The following is a 19,465-nucleotide window of genomic DNA, read 5'->3' on the forward strand; positions in this document are numbered from 1 at the left end:
CATTAATTTATCATATCGCTTAAAGCATAAAGGAACCTGTGATACAGTTTAGTAGAACTATTTGCTACCCCACATATTATATGCTCGCTAGGGTTGCCTACACGCTAGCATATTATCTTGAGGTTAGAGACGAGGCAGTACAGTTAGTGACAAGTATTAGCTTGACTTGGACTATTAGGCTGACTTGAATTATTAGCCAGACTTGAACCATTGACAGCTTGTATTGTTAGCCTTCCCTGGACTATTAGTTTGTCTGTGAACTATTAGTGTAACTTGGACTATTAGTTTGTCTGCAAACTACTAGTCTGATTTGGACTTAGCTTGACTTTGGACTATTGGCCTGACTGGATATTAGCTTAACTTGGTCTATTAGCCTGATTCGGACTATTATAATGACTATGAACTATTAGAAGCATGGCTAACAGACTGATGCGTCTTACATTTATAAGAAGATAACAAGTACACAAAAAATATATATGTAATACTACTACTAATAATAATTATTAGGTCCATTTTAAGAGAATGGTTAACATGATGGCTACCAGAGAGCTAACATACTAATATACTCTTATATTAGAAACACTAAACGAAAACTCTTGTACGAATGCGAATTTTTGAATTCCGTTTCTTGTGGTAGACAACTAGAGCTAAGTTATCTCGAAAGAGTTTGCTAATGAATACAATCCGTTAAACATGTTCAAAATGAAATGAAATCTTTGAGTTTTACGTCCCACGGTTATGTCGGTTAGGCTAAAGGAGACGGTGATGATGAGTAATGAGTGAAATATTGGAACGAAGAAAGTGGGAGGAAACGGGAGAACCCCGAGAAAACCCACGCACACGGTGTTTGTCCACCACAAAGTTCACTTGGCGGGGGCTGGGATCGAACCTGGGACCCCTAGCACCAGAGGTGAACGCTCTACCACTGAGCAACCGCGACTCCTCATTTACATGTTCAGCGGTAACAGTGACATTAAAAGTGTGTAGTCATATCACGTTTAAAAACTATAACATTCCTTAGCGTCTATGCGACCTGGACGGTAGCCAAGAAATGTTGGTTGCTTATAATAAATTGATATATACCTAGGTAGCTTTTCTTACTGCAATTATCTTTACTGGATTTTTACTGAAGATAATCCGCTAACATCTTCACGGGTAACATTAAGTTTAATGGTGGCTATTCATATCCAGTTTAACACCTATAACTCTTTAGCGTGTATGCAACCTGTAGTAGCAAAGAAATGTTGGTTACGCATAACAAAAGGATATATAGTTTTTCTTTCTTCAATTATCTTAACCGAAATCGTTAATTAACACAATTCGTTTCCATAATCTCGGGTAATGATGACTTTAAAGATGGCTATCCATATCAAATTTTCTATTATTGAAACAAAGGTCGTAAAAGATCTGCATCTTGCAACTAGATTGCAGCAATCATCCTGCAGCGGTTGACATCTACCGGAGGAAATTGAAACTTCGATATAGAAATATATATTTCGTGTGGTTCTGTTTAGTCATCAAACGGTTTATTTTTAGTTTTAGAGATAACAAATCAAATCCCAGGGCTCCACATCGACAGCTCAAAATTGACGTCGCCCTAATATTATAATAAAGCATTGTATGATTTTTTTTTGCAAAAATGCTACAAAAAAGGTTACATTAAGAACTTAAAATTACATTAAGAATTTAATGTAGTTTAGTTAAATGTCGTTTTCAAAACGTTAAAGAAAATGTTGAGCAGAACTTAGGATTGAACCTCGTTTTATTAGTTGCGGCTTTCTCACGTTTATGGAAATAACGTTAAAATTGATTTGGTGCACCTGATTTTTTTCTCCAGCGATGATTACTGAAGATAGGAATGATCGTTCATTTACCAAGTTGAATACCTAGATAACTAGAAATGAATTAGAAATTTACGTGGCAGATTACAAACTGAACATCTTAAGTTAAATGAGCATTCAACATGAACTTTTACAAAAATGTTAACTTAAGTGTCCTTATACATGATTTTAAAATATCATAATGTAGGATAATCCTGTGGAAAGGTAAGGAGACTTGCATTAACATCTATAGCGATCCTCTCTCCCCCCGAAAAAAATACAAGGCGCAAAAAGATGGGCACGAGGTACGGTGTGATGTCATGTGTTCCTCCACCTTTTCAGATGCACTTTTAACCCTGAAAATGATCATTTTTTAAAATTAGATTTAACATGGAGGTAGCTTGTAGCTGGAAATGAATGAAATTTTGTATTATTATTGATATTATTATTATTATTATATGAACCTACACAGCGCAGTGTTCACATATGAGTACGAATCTCCTGGTATTCCTCGCAACATATGTACACCTTGTCTCATAAAGCTTGGCCGCCCTGAGGAAAAAGTCTAAGTCCAACTTCGGGTATCTCCGGAGAAAGGTAAACGAGTTTCGAACCTCCAAACCAACCTTTGCAATCGGGAAAAATTTCGCTTCTTCGGATGGCGCTTCTTCTGTCTCACTTCCCTTTTCTTCCTCGTACATGAAACTGTGTTTGTGATAGCTACGCGGATAAAAATACCGTTTTGAGGAGTTTTAAGCTAATCTTGCAAGAAAACAAAACCAGATATGCGTGTTGTTTCAAGGTCTGTAGTATATTTGGAACGCCCTCTTCCTTTTTGCCAGTAAAAATGAAGGGAAAGATTTTATTTTTAAGCTTACCACCGAAACTCGGAGCACCGGATATATATATACCAATAATGTGTTCTTCTTCCGCCGACAAGAAAAGAAACAATTGAGGTACGAGCAAAAGCAAAAGTGGACCAGAGTTTTCCCTCTTTCCCATGCATCACATTACAGAAGGAAGAAATACTTATTGCTCTTGCGGTCAACATGAGTTTGAAGTTTTGGATCCTACAGCCTCCCCAACCAAAAGCAAGAATGAATACAAGTATGTGCTTTCATGTGCAGTAGCCTTTTTTAAAATAGCTAATAAAGAACTAGAACTGGGAAATTTGTTCTCAGGAAAACACTGGAAACCTACACCATCACTAGAACAGAATGGTTGTTGAAAAGGAATAAAGGCAACGAGGGAAAATATAGAGGAAATTCAAGTTAGTATACATTCGCGCTTGCGGGGTCAATGTCATATATGTTTTTCTTCTGCGGCTGTCGGCGTTCAGATTCGTTTAGGAAATCAAGTTTTATAGCTCATTGGGCATAGGAAAACATAGATGCTCCTCTGTTGGCCATAGCCACATAGGGTCCGGCGTTAAATTGACAACAATAAATCACTTTGGTTAATTTCGATTTTCAAACAATCGAAGAGTTGCATAGGTTCTATTTGGCTCTAAAGGAAATCAAAAAAATAGACAGGGCAGGGACTTAAGAGTTGTTCACAGCAAGTTAGGTGTGGATGAGCCCTTTAGTGTTCTCTCGTGTTGAGTTGATGGTAGGTGTTAAAATGAAAAGAATAAATTGATGGTTGGTCGGGTAACACTAGTTCACAGAGGACAAATTGCTGAGTTACAAGATAGACATAGTTTGTGTTGCTGTTAATGCTTCTTGTGTTCCATGTAAGACTTTGTAGAGATTTCTTTATAGCATATATTACGTTAAATATATTAAACTTCATCCACTGCTATTTTTTCACTGCATAAACCACGCTCTGCGATCTTAAATGGTATAAAAGTAGGTTTACGTTCGTTCTTACGCGGAGTGCAGTTTACACCGGTGCAAACCAAATATCTACTTATATCGATCAATATTCTGGTAGTTTCTTATGTGGAATCATAAATCTATGAGTGTTTATAATTTATGAACATTTTTGTTCGTGTAGCTAATCTTAAACATGAAAGTGCGTGTCTGTAGTACCATTTACGTACAGCCGTCATAATGGAGAAACAACTAATTATATTGTCATTTTATGCTTCCATTACGAAACAACAGGAACAGAGACCGCCAAATATAACTGCAAGTGAAGGCACTTCATCGGGTAAGGTAAATCTTTCCGATGATGTGAATACCGATATATGAGTTCAGCAGAAAAACGTGCTAAATGTGACGCTAATAGTATTGTTTTCACAGAGTCGGGAAACGGGAGAAGTGCAAATGTCGGTGATTGTGTTAAATTATCTCGTTTTAATAACTGGAAGTGCAGACCATATTTGGCAATAAACAAAATGAAATTAATTATTTGTTCCGTGTGCAGTGACATTCGATCTCTTAATGTAGATAGTATGGAACGCGTACGTATCGACAATGCGTTTATAGACGATGTATCTGCAAATAACCCCAAGAAACTTTATGACAAATTTGGCGATCTTGGAAGATGCAAGTCCCACCTCAAGTGCATGGAAATAATGGATAATCGGAATTAACAGCACATTGAGGAACCCCCCCCCCCAAAAAGCACGAGTGCATGGAACCTTCAAAGTGAAGAAAAAATTACAGCAGCAGCAACACTCATGCGTATTCCATATATGATTGCTAAAGAAAATTTCTCTTTCTTCACACATTCTTCTTTCGTTGAACTTCAGAGATTAAATGGGGTTTCCGTGGGAAATATGTTATACTCCGTTCATGCGTGCAGAAACATGATAATGTTTATTGCTGAGGGGGTAAAAAAAAAAGCTTGCTAAGTTTATTGTGGAGTCAGGAGAAAAATTTATTATTTTAGTTGATGATAGCACGACAACACTTAATAAATCTTGTATGATAATTAATTTTCGTATAGTTTTTAAAGGTGTTGCGTGTAGCTATTTTTTTTCAAATTGTCGAGCTTAATAACAATACAGCAGAAGCTATATTAGAAAGCTTCTTAGAGATTTTATCTAACCATGGCATAACGGAAAACGTTCTGAAGAATCACCTTGTTGGCTTATCAACAGATTGCGCCACAGTGATGCAGAATTGTTACAGTAGAGTTGCATAAAGATTAGATGAACTTTTGACCAACGATCTAATTGTAGTTCACTGTATGAATCATAACCTTGAGCTTACAGCTCAAGGTGGGATTAAATGTGTCTCTGATGTGTATCATATGCAAGCATTTATGGATGTTTTATATTCAGTGTTTTCTCATAGCCCAAGAAATCAGGGACTACTTAAACAATTATTAGAAGAACTGTAGACAAATATTCGGAAATGAGGTCGCATGTTTGGAGTACGTTGAATTGCATCTTCATTCAATTCTGTGCCGTCACTGTGGGAAATATACATTGCATTGTGCAGTTTTATGGTTAAATGTAGTAGAGATACATCCCATCCGATGCGTGAGAGATCGAAATTCGAGGGTTAATAAAGAAGCTAACCAGCTGATTATTTATAAGGGAAGTTATATTAATCTTTGATATTCTTTAAGTTTTGAGAGGTCTTGCAGAACAAAAGTGCCTCTGCAGTTGAAGCCAAATGAGAAAACGATTTGGTATATCAATCAATTTGTGCGTTAATGACTGTTGATCCCGAGATCAAAAAATGCTCTTAATGAATTAGAGCAAAGAAATAGACATTCAAAGGAATGTCCGTCACTAAGCCTATTGCTAGTGATAAAACAGAATTTGACACTTTCCGATTGAAATTTCTTGAATCCCGTTTAGACAACATCCGTTTTCCAAGTAAGGAGTTTTTCGTTGATGCTTGAGTGTTAAATCCTGCTTCTTGACCTGTTGATCAAAATGAACTAGTGTTCTTCGGAGATGATGCAATCCCTCGATTATCCAAATTGTTGAAACAGTCAATGAATGGTGTTTCCTTCGTAGTGAAAGAATTATGTTTGTACAAGAACAATCCTTCATATATGTCTCCAGTTGTTCAACAACTTAATAAAGCTGTAGAAGTAATACCGATTTCAACTGCAGAATGTGAACGTGGGTTTAGCGCTATGAATCAAACATTGAATAATCTGGGGAATAGTATGCGGATTGTAACATTTTGCAAGCTCATTTCTGTATCTATAAATGGTCCACATTTGCGTTTCTTTAATGCCGAAAAATATGCAAAAATGCAGATAAAATTGAAGTGTCACAGTACTACAGATAATCGAACCAAGAAAGCAAGTAATGCCGCAAAATGTTCCCATGCATCTCACCTTTTCAACTAAAACGTAAGTAAAGTTTTTCATTACTTGGTAAAAGTTTACAACAATCGTAAGTAAAGTTTACAACAAACTAAAGTTGTTTATCTTTAAGTTTTTCATTAAAGATAAACAACTTTAGTTTGTTGTACGTACCTACTTTTTATCTTACTCTATCTTTAATACATTTTCTCTTATTGTTTTATTACTTTTGATAATTAATGTTTTGTTTAGCTAAATTTTGAATTTGAACATAAACTATTACTCTGATTAGAGGGGTTTCCAGGAAATATTTTTGGGCAACTCAAAACTTTGAAGCTCTACTACCCCTAATGTTATGCAAATGCTCTACACAATGTGATCTTCCTACCCCTACTGATAAATTAAGAAATCGAACCCTGGTATGTTCCATCATAATTCTAGCATGCCTGGAGTAATTTCAACTTCTCTGCAATTGGCAAAAACATTTATGAGGTGTGTTTTGCAAGTAAACTGCTTACATTCAGCACATCGGATTTTAAACCAGCCTCCTATATCCTACTTCCAGTGTAAAAAAGAGTGCTGTCGAGTAAGCTATTGGGAGTTGGAGGTATATATATATATGTATATACAGTGAAAGCGATCGATATTAGTGTCGAATTGACTGTTCTCATTGTTGCAGATCATAACTACAACTCCGATAGCGTTAAGATCCAAATTCAACTCTCATCGTACAGCTCCTTTGTATATATAACCTCAATAGGATTTTAGCGTAGAATTTGTCTCATCAGTTTAACTCATACGGAAGGGACAAAGCCGTGATTTTTGATCGTTTCTTCTTTTCTATATGCCCAAAACTTCTGCCAATGGGCATGAAAGATGTCCTGGAATTGAGAAGTATAAATAAATACACTGAAAACAGACTTACGATATATCAGCCAACAAGATGCAGCCGAAGCGCAGATGCAGTCCAGAATGCCCTGTTGTCGAAATAGACATGGAATAAGATTGTTCCGTTTGATCTACTCCTATATCTGATGCGAAAGGTGTACCTTCACTATCACTGTCGCTGCTACATGTAGCTCCTAACTCCCTCATATAAATCAAGACACAAGAGGCGGTATATTCAGAGCCATTGTTTTCAGATAAACATTGACTTGTGACATGGTTACTCGATTCTTTGTCGGCATCAGCCATCTTTTCACTCTGTAGTAAGCTTTCTGGCAGAAAAGTAGCAGCGCCGCTCGTGGAGCAGACGCGGAATGAATTTGACTTAACAACATCTGCTCCCAAATGTGGACTTAACAACTTCTCTTCTGAAAATCACACTTCCTTGCTAAGGACAGGTATGTGATTTGAACGATTTAGTGACGTCTGATTCCTTTAATATTTAACAATGATGTAGACCTGTATTGCAGGATATTTATCGTGCACTTAAAATTTCTTCTAAAACTTAACAACTTCTGACTCTGAGTGCGTCAATTATATAATATGTCAAATGATTTTAAAAATCTTACATTTTGTACTAGATTTGTGAGTCTCACAATTTTTATTTCTTTCCGTAATTTTCTTCCTTGCAATTGGCAAAAACATTTATGAGGTGTGTTTTGCAAGTAAACTGCTTACATTCAGCACATCGGATGGTGGTTTTTTATCCTTGTTCTTTTACATATCTGGCATCGTCCAGCCCTCCGGTTGACAGGTTCTGGCGGCATTGCCACTGGGACACCAATTGACTGGTTTCACCAGTCTTTAATTCCCCTTCAAACAGATGTACTCTGTGTGTCTTCCGTTAATGTAAAAGGTAAGAATTATCTTGTTATGTTGGTCTAAATAGGAGAGTAGATACAACTTCGTAGATTATGTATGAGTATTCTCCGTAATTTTTCAAACTTGCGTAGAAAATTCAAGGGAGCCATTTTCTTATCTTTCTGCTACATGAGTACTGAACAGGCATTTGCTTGAATATATCAACTCCTCATTTGGTGCATTTGTAGAAATGGACAATTTCTTACAAAATAGTATCTCCCTGAAAGATACACGCTTGATCCATGTTCGATAGAACAAGTACAATCGTATTTTTCATTGACACATAAGAGACTATTATCAGTTGTTTCTCATATAAAAACAAGGAAATTTCACCAGATCTCTTTCTTAGGATTTCATGTGGAATCTGACGTTTATTCTAGTTGAAAACACGTCTGACATAAAATATCTTCCAGAAAGTCTGCCTCGTTTTCACTTTCATACATTTCCGCGGATTCATCCGGCTCACAAGAACGTTCATTCCACTATTTCTTTCCCTTCTCATTATTCACTTCTTCTTTATCCCAGCTGTCATAATCGTTTGACGTATAATTAAAATTTCATCTCATTTTGATGAAAACGGGACAGTATTGAAATTTCACCTCTGGTACACAGGGTCAATGGTGCGATCCCAGATCGTTGAAATCGAGCAATGTGGTAGACAAACAACGTGTGCGTAGCTGGCTTCGAGGTTCTCCCATTTTATTCATATCTCGTCGTTACTGTCTGGTTTAGCCTTGTTGGCTTAGCTGTAGGACATACATATTTGATTTCATTAAATTTTCATATCAAAATGAAAACGGTAGCATATAACGAAACGCGGCTATCTGGAAACAATATAGCGTCTAATTGCAACATATCATGTGTACCAACAGCAATGTACCAGATCCGAACGTTGTTTATATATACTATTATTTCCGGTTTCTGATATTTTTGAACTATTATTGCCATAGAACAAAAACTATAACGCAAAAAGAAAGACTGTTTTCAGCGAAGGATTCAATATCTCAATACAATATATAATGACTATCGTCAACAATCTCGAAGTAGGAAGTGGGGCCGCTGTGGCTCACTTGTAGAGTGTTCCCCTCTGGAGCATGGGATTGTTGGATCAATCTCAGCCAGATTGAACTTTCTGGAGAAGAAACAACTTGTGCGTAGTTTTCTCGGTATTTTCCCTTTCCTCCCACGTCCTTCATTCCACCATTTCTTTCATTTCTCATCATAAGTGTCGCTTTAGTCTAGCTGGCAGAACCGTAGTACGTAAAGCTAAAGAATTTCAAAATTTCAAGTTTTTTACATTTACAGTTACGTCCAATTAGAGAAATCTTTTTTTTTTCTAAGAGCAAAAACGCTTTAATCTGCTAACTTGCCGTTTCTTGTGATAGATACGGCATTCAGAGATAATGTTTATTTCCTCCGTCGAAATTCAATTCAAACTGAAATTCATTAGAATTACCCATATGTGGTTTCAACAATTATTCCCACAGAACAAACACGATAATAGATACCGAGAAGTCTTTTCTTCAGAGGTTTTAACGTTCGAAAGCAGCATTACTATTTACAGCACTATACGAGAACCGGAAATCTTAGATTTACAATTCCAGCCTGAAAACTGATGTCCGTATAGCGAAACCGTAAAGAGATAGGTGTGTGTTCTTTTGTAGTCGAGTTAGTTTGCCAAGAAAATGTTCCATGTTTCCCGTTTAAGTTCTATTGAAACAAGCAGTTGTGAAAATGACTGGTTTACAGTTTCAAGTTGTGTTGACATAAAACTAAAATTGTATCAATTTGCGTGGAATTTTTTTATTTACGAAAACTTCAGTGTCTCAAGACAAATTTGCATAACTATCGACAACACTTTTGCAAACCTGAAAGTGGTTCAAACTTACTATTATTACCAGTTTCGATATTCATTTCTATAGAACAACAACGATAAAATATATCAGACAAGCTGGATGTTAACTTTAAGTACTGAGAAATATTTTGCTGCTTGTTTATATCTTTTTTAAATAAAGACATTTTCAATACACTTGTGCATGTGACCGTTTATTTTAAATAATAAGCTCATGTGTTAAATTTTCTTAATGTAATAATGGAGACACAATTGATGATAATTTTTGACGTACACTTCTAAGCCTCCTTTTGATACGAATTTCAATTTAACTAACGTGACAAAACTCAGTTAAAGATAGCACTCAACATATTAGATAATTTATTTTTTTAAATAGTTGAACTTCCTTTTTTTTAAAAATCAAATCTGTTTCTTTTAATTTCTTAATATTGAGAGTGTAGCATCTGAAATGATTAGCCATTTCTCAAAATATTTAGTTTGGGAAGAGTGTCTTTTTCTTAGAGATATATATCAATAGACAACTGGTTTGTAATGGGATTTTAAATGCATCCCAGAGCATTCAAATACTTTCAGAAACACTAACACAGATTAGTATACTGCTTGATATAACGTATTTTCTGCAAAATTTTAAAAATCTTTATAGCGTTATCTTATTTCTTCGTTATATCTAATTGAAAAGTGTTTGGTTAGTATAATTGCAAAATCCCCTCGCAATTACTAAATTTTGTACCACAAAATTAATGATATAGAACATAAGAACATACAGTGATTGCTTGCCACGATTTTCACCTATAATAATCATATCTTTATTCCATAGTGTAACATATGTACCTTGGTGTGTATTTGAATTAAATATGGTAACTGAGATACAATTTGAGGTAGTAAAGGAAAGGACATCCTGTGGAGAATACAAATAATACTAAAATATCTCAATAGTTCACATTTCCTTATATTTACTAGATCTCATGTAATAGAACAGTAATATGTAACGTGAGATTATTTTTTTATTTATTTTTTATTTTATTATTATTATTATTATTATTATTATTATTATTATTATTATTTTGTATTTTTCAAGCAAGCCTCTGTATTTCTTTGGTGTTTGGTATGTGTAGCTAAATTTTCACTTTCTTCTTTACTCATTTTTTTTCATGGTTCATGAACATATTCTCTGCACTGAACCGTGTATATTTATTAGACAAAAGAAAACAATTTCTCATTCAGAGGAGGAATCTCAGGTTTTCAAGGAGCTTAAAAAAGGATTTACTCAATCCCATTTACGAAGACATACGTTAACACATGAAAGTGCTCAATATCATGTTTACCAAAATAGTAAAAATGTAGTTCGCGGATATTCAACTTCGACTAGTCACATGCTAAACCATACTGGTGAGGAATCTCACACATGCCAACCGTATGCTAAAGGATTCAATAAACGTACAAATTTGGCGACACATATGATCATGCATTCAGATAAAAGAAACCGGACATGCCACGCGTGTGGGAAGATACTTGGTCGACCTTCGGAACTATCTAGACATATGTTAATACATACTGGAGAAAGGCGTCACAAATGCCAAAAGTGTGAGAAGGAATATAGTCAACGATCCAGTTTAGCTAAACATATGTTAATACATACAGGTGAAAAGCCTCACAAATGCCAAGAGTGTGAAAAGGGATTTATTAGACGTTCCGATTTAGCGAAACACATGTTAATACATACAGGCGAAAGGCCTCACAAATGCCAAGAGTGTGAAAAGGGATTTATTGGACGTACCGATTTAGCGAAACACATGTTAATACATTCAGGTGAAAAGCCTCACAAATGCAAAGAGTGTGGGAAGGGATTTAGTTATCGTTACCATTTAAGTAGACACATTTTAATACATACAGGTGAAAAGCCTCACAAATGCCAAGAGTGTGGGAAAGAATTTAGTCAACGTTACAATTTAGGTAGGCACATGTTAATACATTCAGGAAAAAAGCCTCTCACTTGCCAGGAGTGTGGAAAGGGATTTAGTAATCGTTACCATTTAGGTAGACACATGTTAATACATACAGGTGAAAAGCCTCACAAATGCCAAGAGTGTGGAAAGGGATTTAGTAATCGTTACCATTTAGGTAGACACATGTTAATACATACAGGTGAAAAGCCTCACAAATGCCAAGAGTGTGGAAAGGGATTTAGTCAACGTTCCAGTTTAGGTACTCATATCATAATACATACAGGTGTAAATTATCACATATGTGAAATGTGCGGCAGGAAATTTAGTCAACGTTCCAATTTAGTTAAACACATGTTAATACATACAGGTAAAAAGCCTCACAAATGCCAAGAGTGTGAAAAGGGATTTACTGGAGGTTCCGATTTAGCGAAACACATGTTAATACATACAGGCGAAAGGCCTCACAAATGCCAAGAGTGTGAAAAGGGATTTATTGGACGTACCGATTTAGCGAAACACATGTTAATACATTCAGGTGAAAAGCCTCACAAATGCAAAGAGTGTGGGAAGGGATTTAGTTATCGTTACCATTTATGTAGACACATTTTAATACATACAGGTGAAAAGCCTCACAAATGCCAAGAGTGTGGGAAAGAATTTAGTCAACGTTACAATTTAGGTACACACATGTTAATACATTCAGGTGAAAAGCCTCACAAATGCCAAGAGTGTGAAAAGGGATTTACTGCACGTTCCGATTTAGCGAAACACATGTTAACACATAAAGGTGATAGACCTCACAAATGCCAAGAGTGTGGAAAGGGATTTAGTCAACGTTCCAGTTTAGGTAAACATATGTTAATACATACTGGTGTAAATTTTCATACAAGTGAAATGTGCGGCGAGAAATTTAGCCAACGTTCAAGATTAGCCACACACATGTTAATAAATACTGGCGAAAAACCTCACAAATGCTAAGATTGTGAAAACTCATTTACTGGACGTTACGATTTAGCGAAACGCATGTTAATACATTCAGGTCAAAAGCCTTACAAAAGCTAAGAGTGTGGGAAAGGAAATACTTGACGTTCCGATTTATCTAGACACGTGTCAATTCATACAGGTAAAGATCCTCATTATATCCAAGAGTGAGGGAAGGGATTTACTGAACGATCCAATTTAGCGAAACACATCCACGTGAAAAGCCTCACAAACTCAAAGAGTGTGAAAAGGGATTTAGCCAACGTTCCGATTTAGCTAAACACTTGTGAATTCTTCCACGTGGAAAGCCTTATAAATGCCAAGAGTGTGGTAAGAGATTTAGACAAAGTTCCAATTTTGCTGAACACATTTTAATACAAAGCGTTGAAAAGTCTCGCAAACGCCAAAAGTGTGATAAGGGATTTAGCCAACATTCCGATTTAGCTAAACACATGTAATTCCTAAAGTGCTCCGGAAACCGGTTCAGAGAAATCAGTTGCAGTGTCTGGGTGAATTTAAAAGCTTGCCCGGAATTTTTATATATTGCTTACATTTTTGTGATTTTACAGTAAATGTAAAAATGAATGCTTGCATGTCGGTTCTTCTAGTATAGACATTCATAGAGTAGAGTTTTATTATTTTAAAGTTGTTGTATCGAAAACAATAAAGATTGGAAGAAAACGTAGCCTTTTTATAAATGTTTGGTTAGAAGCTTTAAGTGCGGAGAAGGAAGCATCAAAGAAGTAAGGTTAATTCAAAATTTTCAGACTCCCACATATGTATATAAAAACATCATGTAATGATTATAAAACCAAACACAATTTGACCCTTTCTTGCACCCATTTGAAAACGTGAAGAATATTAATATTTGTTTGCATATATTGTTATTGTAGACAGTTCCCATAATGCCCACCGTCTTTGATTTTAACAAAAATTTGAGAAATTCCACTTTTTGTTTCGTGCTCAATATGAAGGCTTTTTCTTATACTACCATTAAGAAACCCATATACATCATATTACGAACTAATCATTATGGAACAATTTCATTTGTTACACGCAGGAGAGAGACCAATATTTGAAATTTTTATTTACATTTTTCTCTTTATAAATAATTTTGTGAGTAATTGTGCATTCAGTATAAAGGTGCAATCAGATTCTCTCTCCCTTTCTCTCTCTCTCTCTCTGTGCGTGTGTGTTTCTAGTTTCCGGAGTAAGTTTGCCGATATTACCAGTTATGCTTCTGTTCGTACATCTGCAAGTGTGTGTGTGTGTGTGTGTGGCATGGGTATATGAACTATTAATTGGTATCGCATAGTGGAACTTATCAATATTAATACGCATATACGTGCTGCCATTACTTCACACGATAACATTGGAAGATACGAATTTTTTAATTCTGCTTTTGCAGTAAATAAGTAGAGTGATTCCTTTCAATGGAGTTTGTTAAGGGAGCTGATTCGCCAACTGAAAATGGTAGAAATGAGTCATTTCCAATTTTAACTTTGATCACAATAGAGCGGAAATGTTAATTATAGTAAGAAGCAGTTTTCGGCAGTCGATAAGGAGTGTCAAGGATACCTTTCAGCTTCATCCGTAAGAACCTCGTAAAACCGCAAGAGATGAAAAATAATTATGATTTCTAACTTCAAATTAATCTACATAGTGAGATAAAACGAAGCCGTTTTAAGAATGAATTTAGCATTGTGGGAATAACTATCGTTTTCCCTCTTAAACTTCTAATCAAATCGAAGGTAGCAATACTCAACTACTTCCCATTTTAGTGTTGTTGACAACAGATTTAAACAATACTAAATACCAAAAAGGGGTTTTCTGAAATAAAGTAAGTGTTCCAACAATATGTTCTATCTCGACTCTAATCATTCTACTAAAACTTGAAGCGGCAGAAGTCAATCGCTTCCGGTTATAACATTGAGCGTTATAGAATGGATAGCGAGAAGGCTTTTTAGATAATTCATTAAGTGCTCAAAGAGTACATTCCATCTCGGCAGTAATCTCTTTAATCAAATCGGAGTTGTAATAAATATACTAGAACTTCTGATCCCCAGACCACTTCAGAAAATATTTCATCCTTCTCTTTAAGATTTTTTTATTATTAGGGTCGCCTAGTGGAACTTGTAATAACGTAATTTTAGTTGGTACGTACTGTCATGTCCAAAATTATTATCGCATATCTATAAATATGTTGTAAGAATATTTTTTAAAATGAATTTTCCCGGTATTATAATGTTAGTATGTGCATAATTGGCAATTGAATACATGTGGCAAATTTCATGTCAATAGAGGAGTAAATAAGAACAATAAAACAAAAATTAAACTTTCTTGTCCATTTAGCAACATTTTGTTTTCCTCATTCTAATTTTCGTATTTATAATTATTTTTTTTATGGAATTTACCACAAATATGTATTTCGTGATTGTACACATAATATCAGTATTAAAAGAAGTCTGCATAATTATTATCAAATTACAGTATATTCTTACAAGACAGTTATACATATGCGACAATCATTTTGGAGGTGAGTGTATATACATACGTCCGTTACTTCGAACGATAACATTTGAAAGGATGCGAATTTTCTAATAGTTTTTGCAATAGGTATATAATGTGATTTTCTCGAGAGAGTTCACAATAGAGCTGATTCGACAAACAAAAAGGTAGAAATGAGTAATTTTAGGTTTTATTGCTGATCAATATAAAACAAAAACGGTAATGAATTAGGAAATCTGTTCTCATCAAATGATTTTTCGTTTCAAATTTTTTTTTCTTTTAACTCTAGAAAATGGAATCTAAGGTCAAGTCTTTCTTACGAGATGAATAAAATAATTTATGTGTTGCTTTTTTCTAGATTTTGGACTATGAATGGCCTTAGACAGAAAACGGTTTTTTTTTTAAGTTTTTCGTTTCAAAAGTATTTTGACATGCGGATTATTCTCGTCAGTGTAGTTTCTATCTATATGTACTTTCAGCCTTATTTTATTTTTATTATACAAGTGAAATAAAGCTTTTTGTGATCTCTTAACAGTGAATGATTGACACTCTGGATTTTCCAAAAAAATTTTTTGTACATTTTAGTAGAAAATATATTGTAAAATCAAGTATTTTTTGCATTTCTTAAAACGGTTTTGAATCTGAAATTCGAAAATATTTTCTTCTGGTTTCAAATCGGACAATATCACCTCTAATTTTTTTAACTGTATACAGAAGTCTCTTTGGTAAAGTATTGTACATAATGTGCATAAAACCAAAGAAATCTTTTTAGAATTTTTAAGCTGTTACATGCACAAGTAACAGCAGGCTAATAGAACGTTTTTTATGTAAGTTCGTTTGTCAACAGCTACCGGAAAGGGAATTGCAAAAGAACCGAAAAATCGAATTCGGAATTGGCTGAGCGTCCGAAAAATAGCCTTAAGCCAGAAGACGAAAATTTAATATAACGAGAATCGGATGTTCTTAAACGATTCATCGTCTTAGCAAAACATTCAAAGCTATTAAAATTATTTATTTATTCATTTATTTAACAATCACTAGATAGAGCTCAGATATAACTTAATAGGGGATACTTAACAACAACAACAATAAAAATCAAATGGAGTTGGGAAAGTGTCGGCCAGGGCCTATTTAGTTGGTATTATTACGGTATTTCCCTACTAGGACTAAGGCAGACAGAAAAACAGAGTCAGGATTGTCGACAATGGGAATCAAACCGACGATCTCCCGAATACGAATTCAACTCTGATCCTAATGATAGTAACGTAAAAATACAATAAAAAGTAAGAAAAGTTTGTGGCAGGGTGCTCATCTGTGTAAAATATATTTTCAAACTACTTAACCTCTTCCTGAAATTATAGGTGGCAAGCTGATCCAAACTTCGAGTACTGATATATATTATGTTGATTGTTCCTTTTCTCAATCTTAAATATATTCTCGAATACATGCGACCGTTTATTTTGAATAATAATAAACTTATGTGTTAAATTCTTCCTTCTTTAACAAGGAAGACACATGAGATGATAATTTTTGACGGATATTTCTTGATCCTCCTCCTCCCCTTGTGATACGAATTTAAATGAAAGTAACATGATGAAAAAACTCAGTTAAAGGTAGGTACTGAACATATTAGCTAACATATATAAAAAAGTAGAGCTGCCATTCTTTTATAATTAAATGTACACAAATCTTATTCCATTTTCTTTATATTCAGGACGGTACATTCTCTACTTAAGAAGAGTGCTTTTTTACAAACATGTATATTAATAAACTTAAAGATAGTAATAGGGTTTTAAATTTAATATCTCAGAGCATTCAAGTGATATTAGATGCAATAGGAGATATTAGTATACTTTTTGAACTGACGTATTTTGTGAAAAAGAAAATTAAAAATGGTTAGAGCCAATCTTTCTTTCTTTGTCATAATACAAACAGATTTTGGTAATTGTAATTGCAAAAATCTCCCGCAAATACTAAATTTACAACCACAAAAATGATTATATAATACATAAGCACTGTCAGTGAGACCGTACCACCATTTTGACCTGTAAAAATGAGAAGTTCATTCCATAGTGTAAAGTACGTATGTTAGTATGTATTTGAGTTAAATTCGAGAACTGATAGATAAATGTAGATATGATTTTTGATAGTAAAGGAAAGGACATCCTTTTCTCTGGGGAGTAGAAATGATACTAAAACACCTCAATAGTTCTCTTCTGATATATTGAAGATCTTATGTAATATTACAATAGTATGTAATATTAATACGCACTCATATATACATAGAAAAAATCAATCACGTGTGAAACATGGAACTTGGTTCGTAGTCTGTTTTCAAACAATGAGTTGAAAAAACACATGCAACGTAAACATCAGGAGAAGAATACTATCAACATGAGAGAACCCCTAGGGTTTGGAATCTGGGGAGAATGAAAATAATCGAAAAGAGCAGCTGTCAATATCGAATCCATTGTCTTGGAGGCCAGTAAACAAATCAATGGTAGATTCAGTAACAATAAGCCCAAAGTAAGTCAAGAACAATCTCAATTTGCGCATTGATATTTATTTTGTTCATTTGTAATAATATAAAATAAAATACGTGTTATTATCAGTGAATTCTAATTGTACCGGATTGGACAGGGATAACGCAAAAATATTACTCTTCTGTATTTATTTTGATCTTTTTTTAAAAATTGTTTTCATGCAACTACTGGTGTTTCAGCTGGAGATGATGAAATAGAAGTTAATGCAGTTCACAGTATTAATTTTTTGCTAACCAAGTGCAATAAAATTTGTTTATTTTAAATTGTTTTTTTCAACGGAGTACACAAGAAATATAATTTCAAAATGTAGAAATATAATGCAAAATAATTTCCCGACGGCTCTAATTCAAATATACTTTGAACTCCAACCAGCTACTGTATTGATTTTTTCTTCTTTCTAACTCCAGAAAATGGAACCTAAGGTCAGGTCATTCTTAATAGATGAATAAAATAAATTACCTGTTGCTTTTTTTTCTAGATTTTAGACGTACGTGATAATGGCCCTGGATACAAAACAAACATTTTTTTATCTGTTTCGTTTCTAATGTCTTGTGAGATTATGCGGATTATTGTCGCCACTCTAGCTTAGAACTGTGAATGTACTTTCGCCTTATTTTACTTTTATTATCCGAGTTAAATAAATATTTTTGTGATCTCTTTAACAGTGAATGAATCACTCACTGCATTTTGTAGAAATGTTTCTTGTATGCTTTAGTAGAAAATATATTGTAAAATCAAGGTTTATTTTTCATTTCATAAAATGGTTTCGAATCTGAAATGCGATAATGGTTTATACTGGTTTCGAATCTGACATAATATCACCTCTAATTTTTTTTGAACTGTATACGGAAGTCTTTTTTTAAGTTACTGTACATAATATGGATAAAACCAAAGACAGCTTTTGAGACTTTTAAGCTATTACTTGCATAAGTTAAAGAAAGATTATAGAACGGTTTTTCTGTTTGTTCGTCTGTCATTAGCTATCAGAACAAGAATTGCAAAAGAACCGAGAAATGGATTTCGGAACCGGTTGATCATCCGAGGAGTACGTTCCATCTCCTCTGTTTACTCTATTCAAGTCTGAAGTTGTTAAAATTTTTCATTTTTAATTTCAACGTTTATTGCCAAAAGACGAAAATTTTAATATAACGAGAATCGGATGTTTGTATGCGATTCATCGACTTAGCACAACATTCAAAGCTATTCAAATTATTTATTTATTTAACAATCACTATATACAGCTCAGAGGCCATTTTATAGTGTATACGTAACAACAACAATAAAAATCAAAAGCAATTGGAGAGGTATCGGCCAGGGCCTATTTAGTTGGTACTATCGCGGTATTTGCCTAGTATAGCGCTGAGGGAGACAGGAAAACCTCAGTCAGGATGGTCAGCAACGGGATTGCAACCCAAGACCTCCGTAATGCGAAGCCGACGCTCTACTACTTGAGCTATTTCGCTCCGTTCTCCCGAAAACAAAAGTAGTTCAAGTTTACTATTACGTCCGGTTCATGACTGATTCCCGTACAGCGGTCGACACTTCTAAATGGTACAGCCATATGGAGATTTACGGCTAAGGTGTACCATTTAGAAGTGTCCACCGCTGTACAAGATGAACGGTCAATAGTTTCAAGATGATTTTTCTTATAAGTATTTCAGTGTCATAAGAATAGGTCGTATTTCGTCCATTAACCCTGTTTTCAAACCAAACTTTATTCAGTTTATTCATTTTGATTTTAGCCTTTATCGCCATAGAAGGTAGCTGTAACACACAACGAGAAGCGATTGTTTGTAA

At 34.6% G+C, this 19,465-nt stretch overlaps 2 protein-coding genes across 2 annotated transcripts in view; both read left to right on the plus strand.

Annotated features, from left to right (window-relative positions):
- LOC145680264 (uncharacterized) overlaps positions 1-17,824 on the plus strand; it is a 34,225-nt gene extending 16,401 nt beyond the window's left edge. Inside the window, exon 2 of the mRNA XM_081750610.1 lies at positions 10,889-17,824. Coding sequence (XP_081606736.1) covers positions 10,889-12,614 — 1,726 coding nt within the window. The 3' untranslated portion in view covers positions 12,615-17,824. The remainder of the gene's footprint in view (positions 1-10,888) is intronic.
- LOC145680265 (uncharacterized) overlaps positions 1-19,465 on the plus strand; it is a 329,870-nt gene that overhangs the window by 178,738 nt on the left and 131,667 nt on the right. The gene's annotated exons all lie outside the window — the stretch shown is intronic.

The sequence above is a fragment of the Thermobia domestica genome, chromosome 3 (assembly GCF_964235325.1).
Source record: "Thermobia domestica chromosome 3, izTheDome1.hap1.1, whole genome shotgun sequence".
In the NCBI taxonomy this organism is placed as follows: Eukaryota; Metazoa; Arthropoda; class Insecta; order Zygentoma; family Lepismatidae; genus Thermobia; species Thermobia domestica.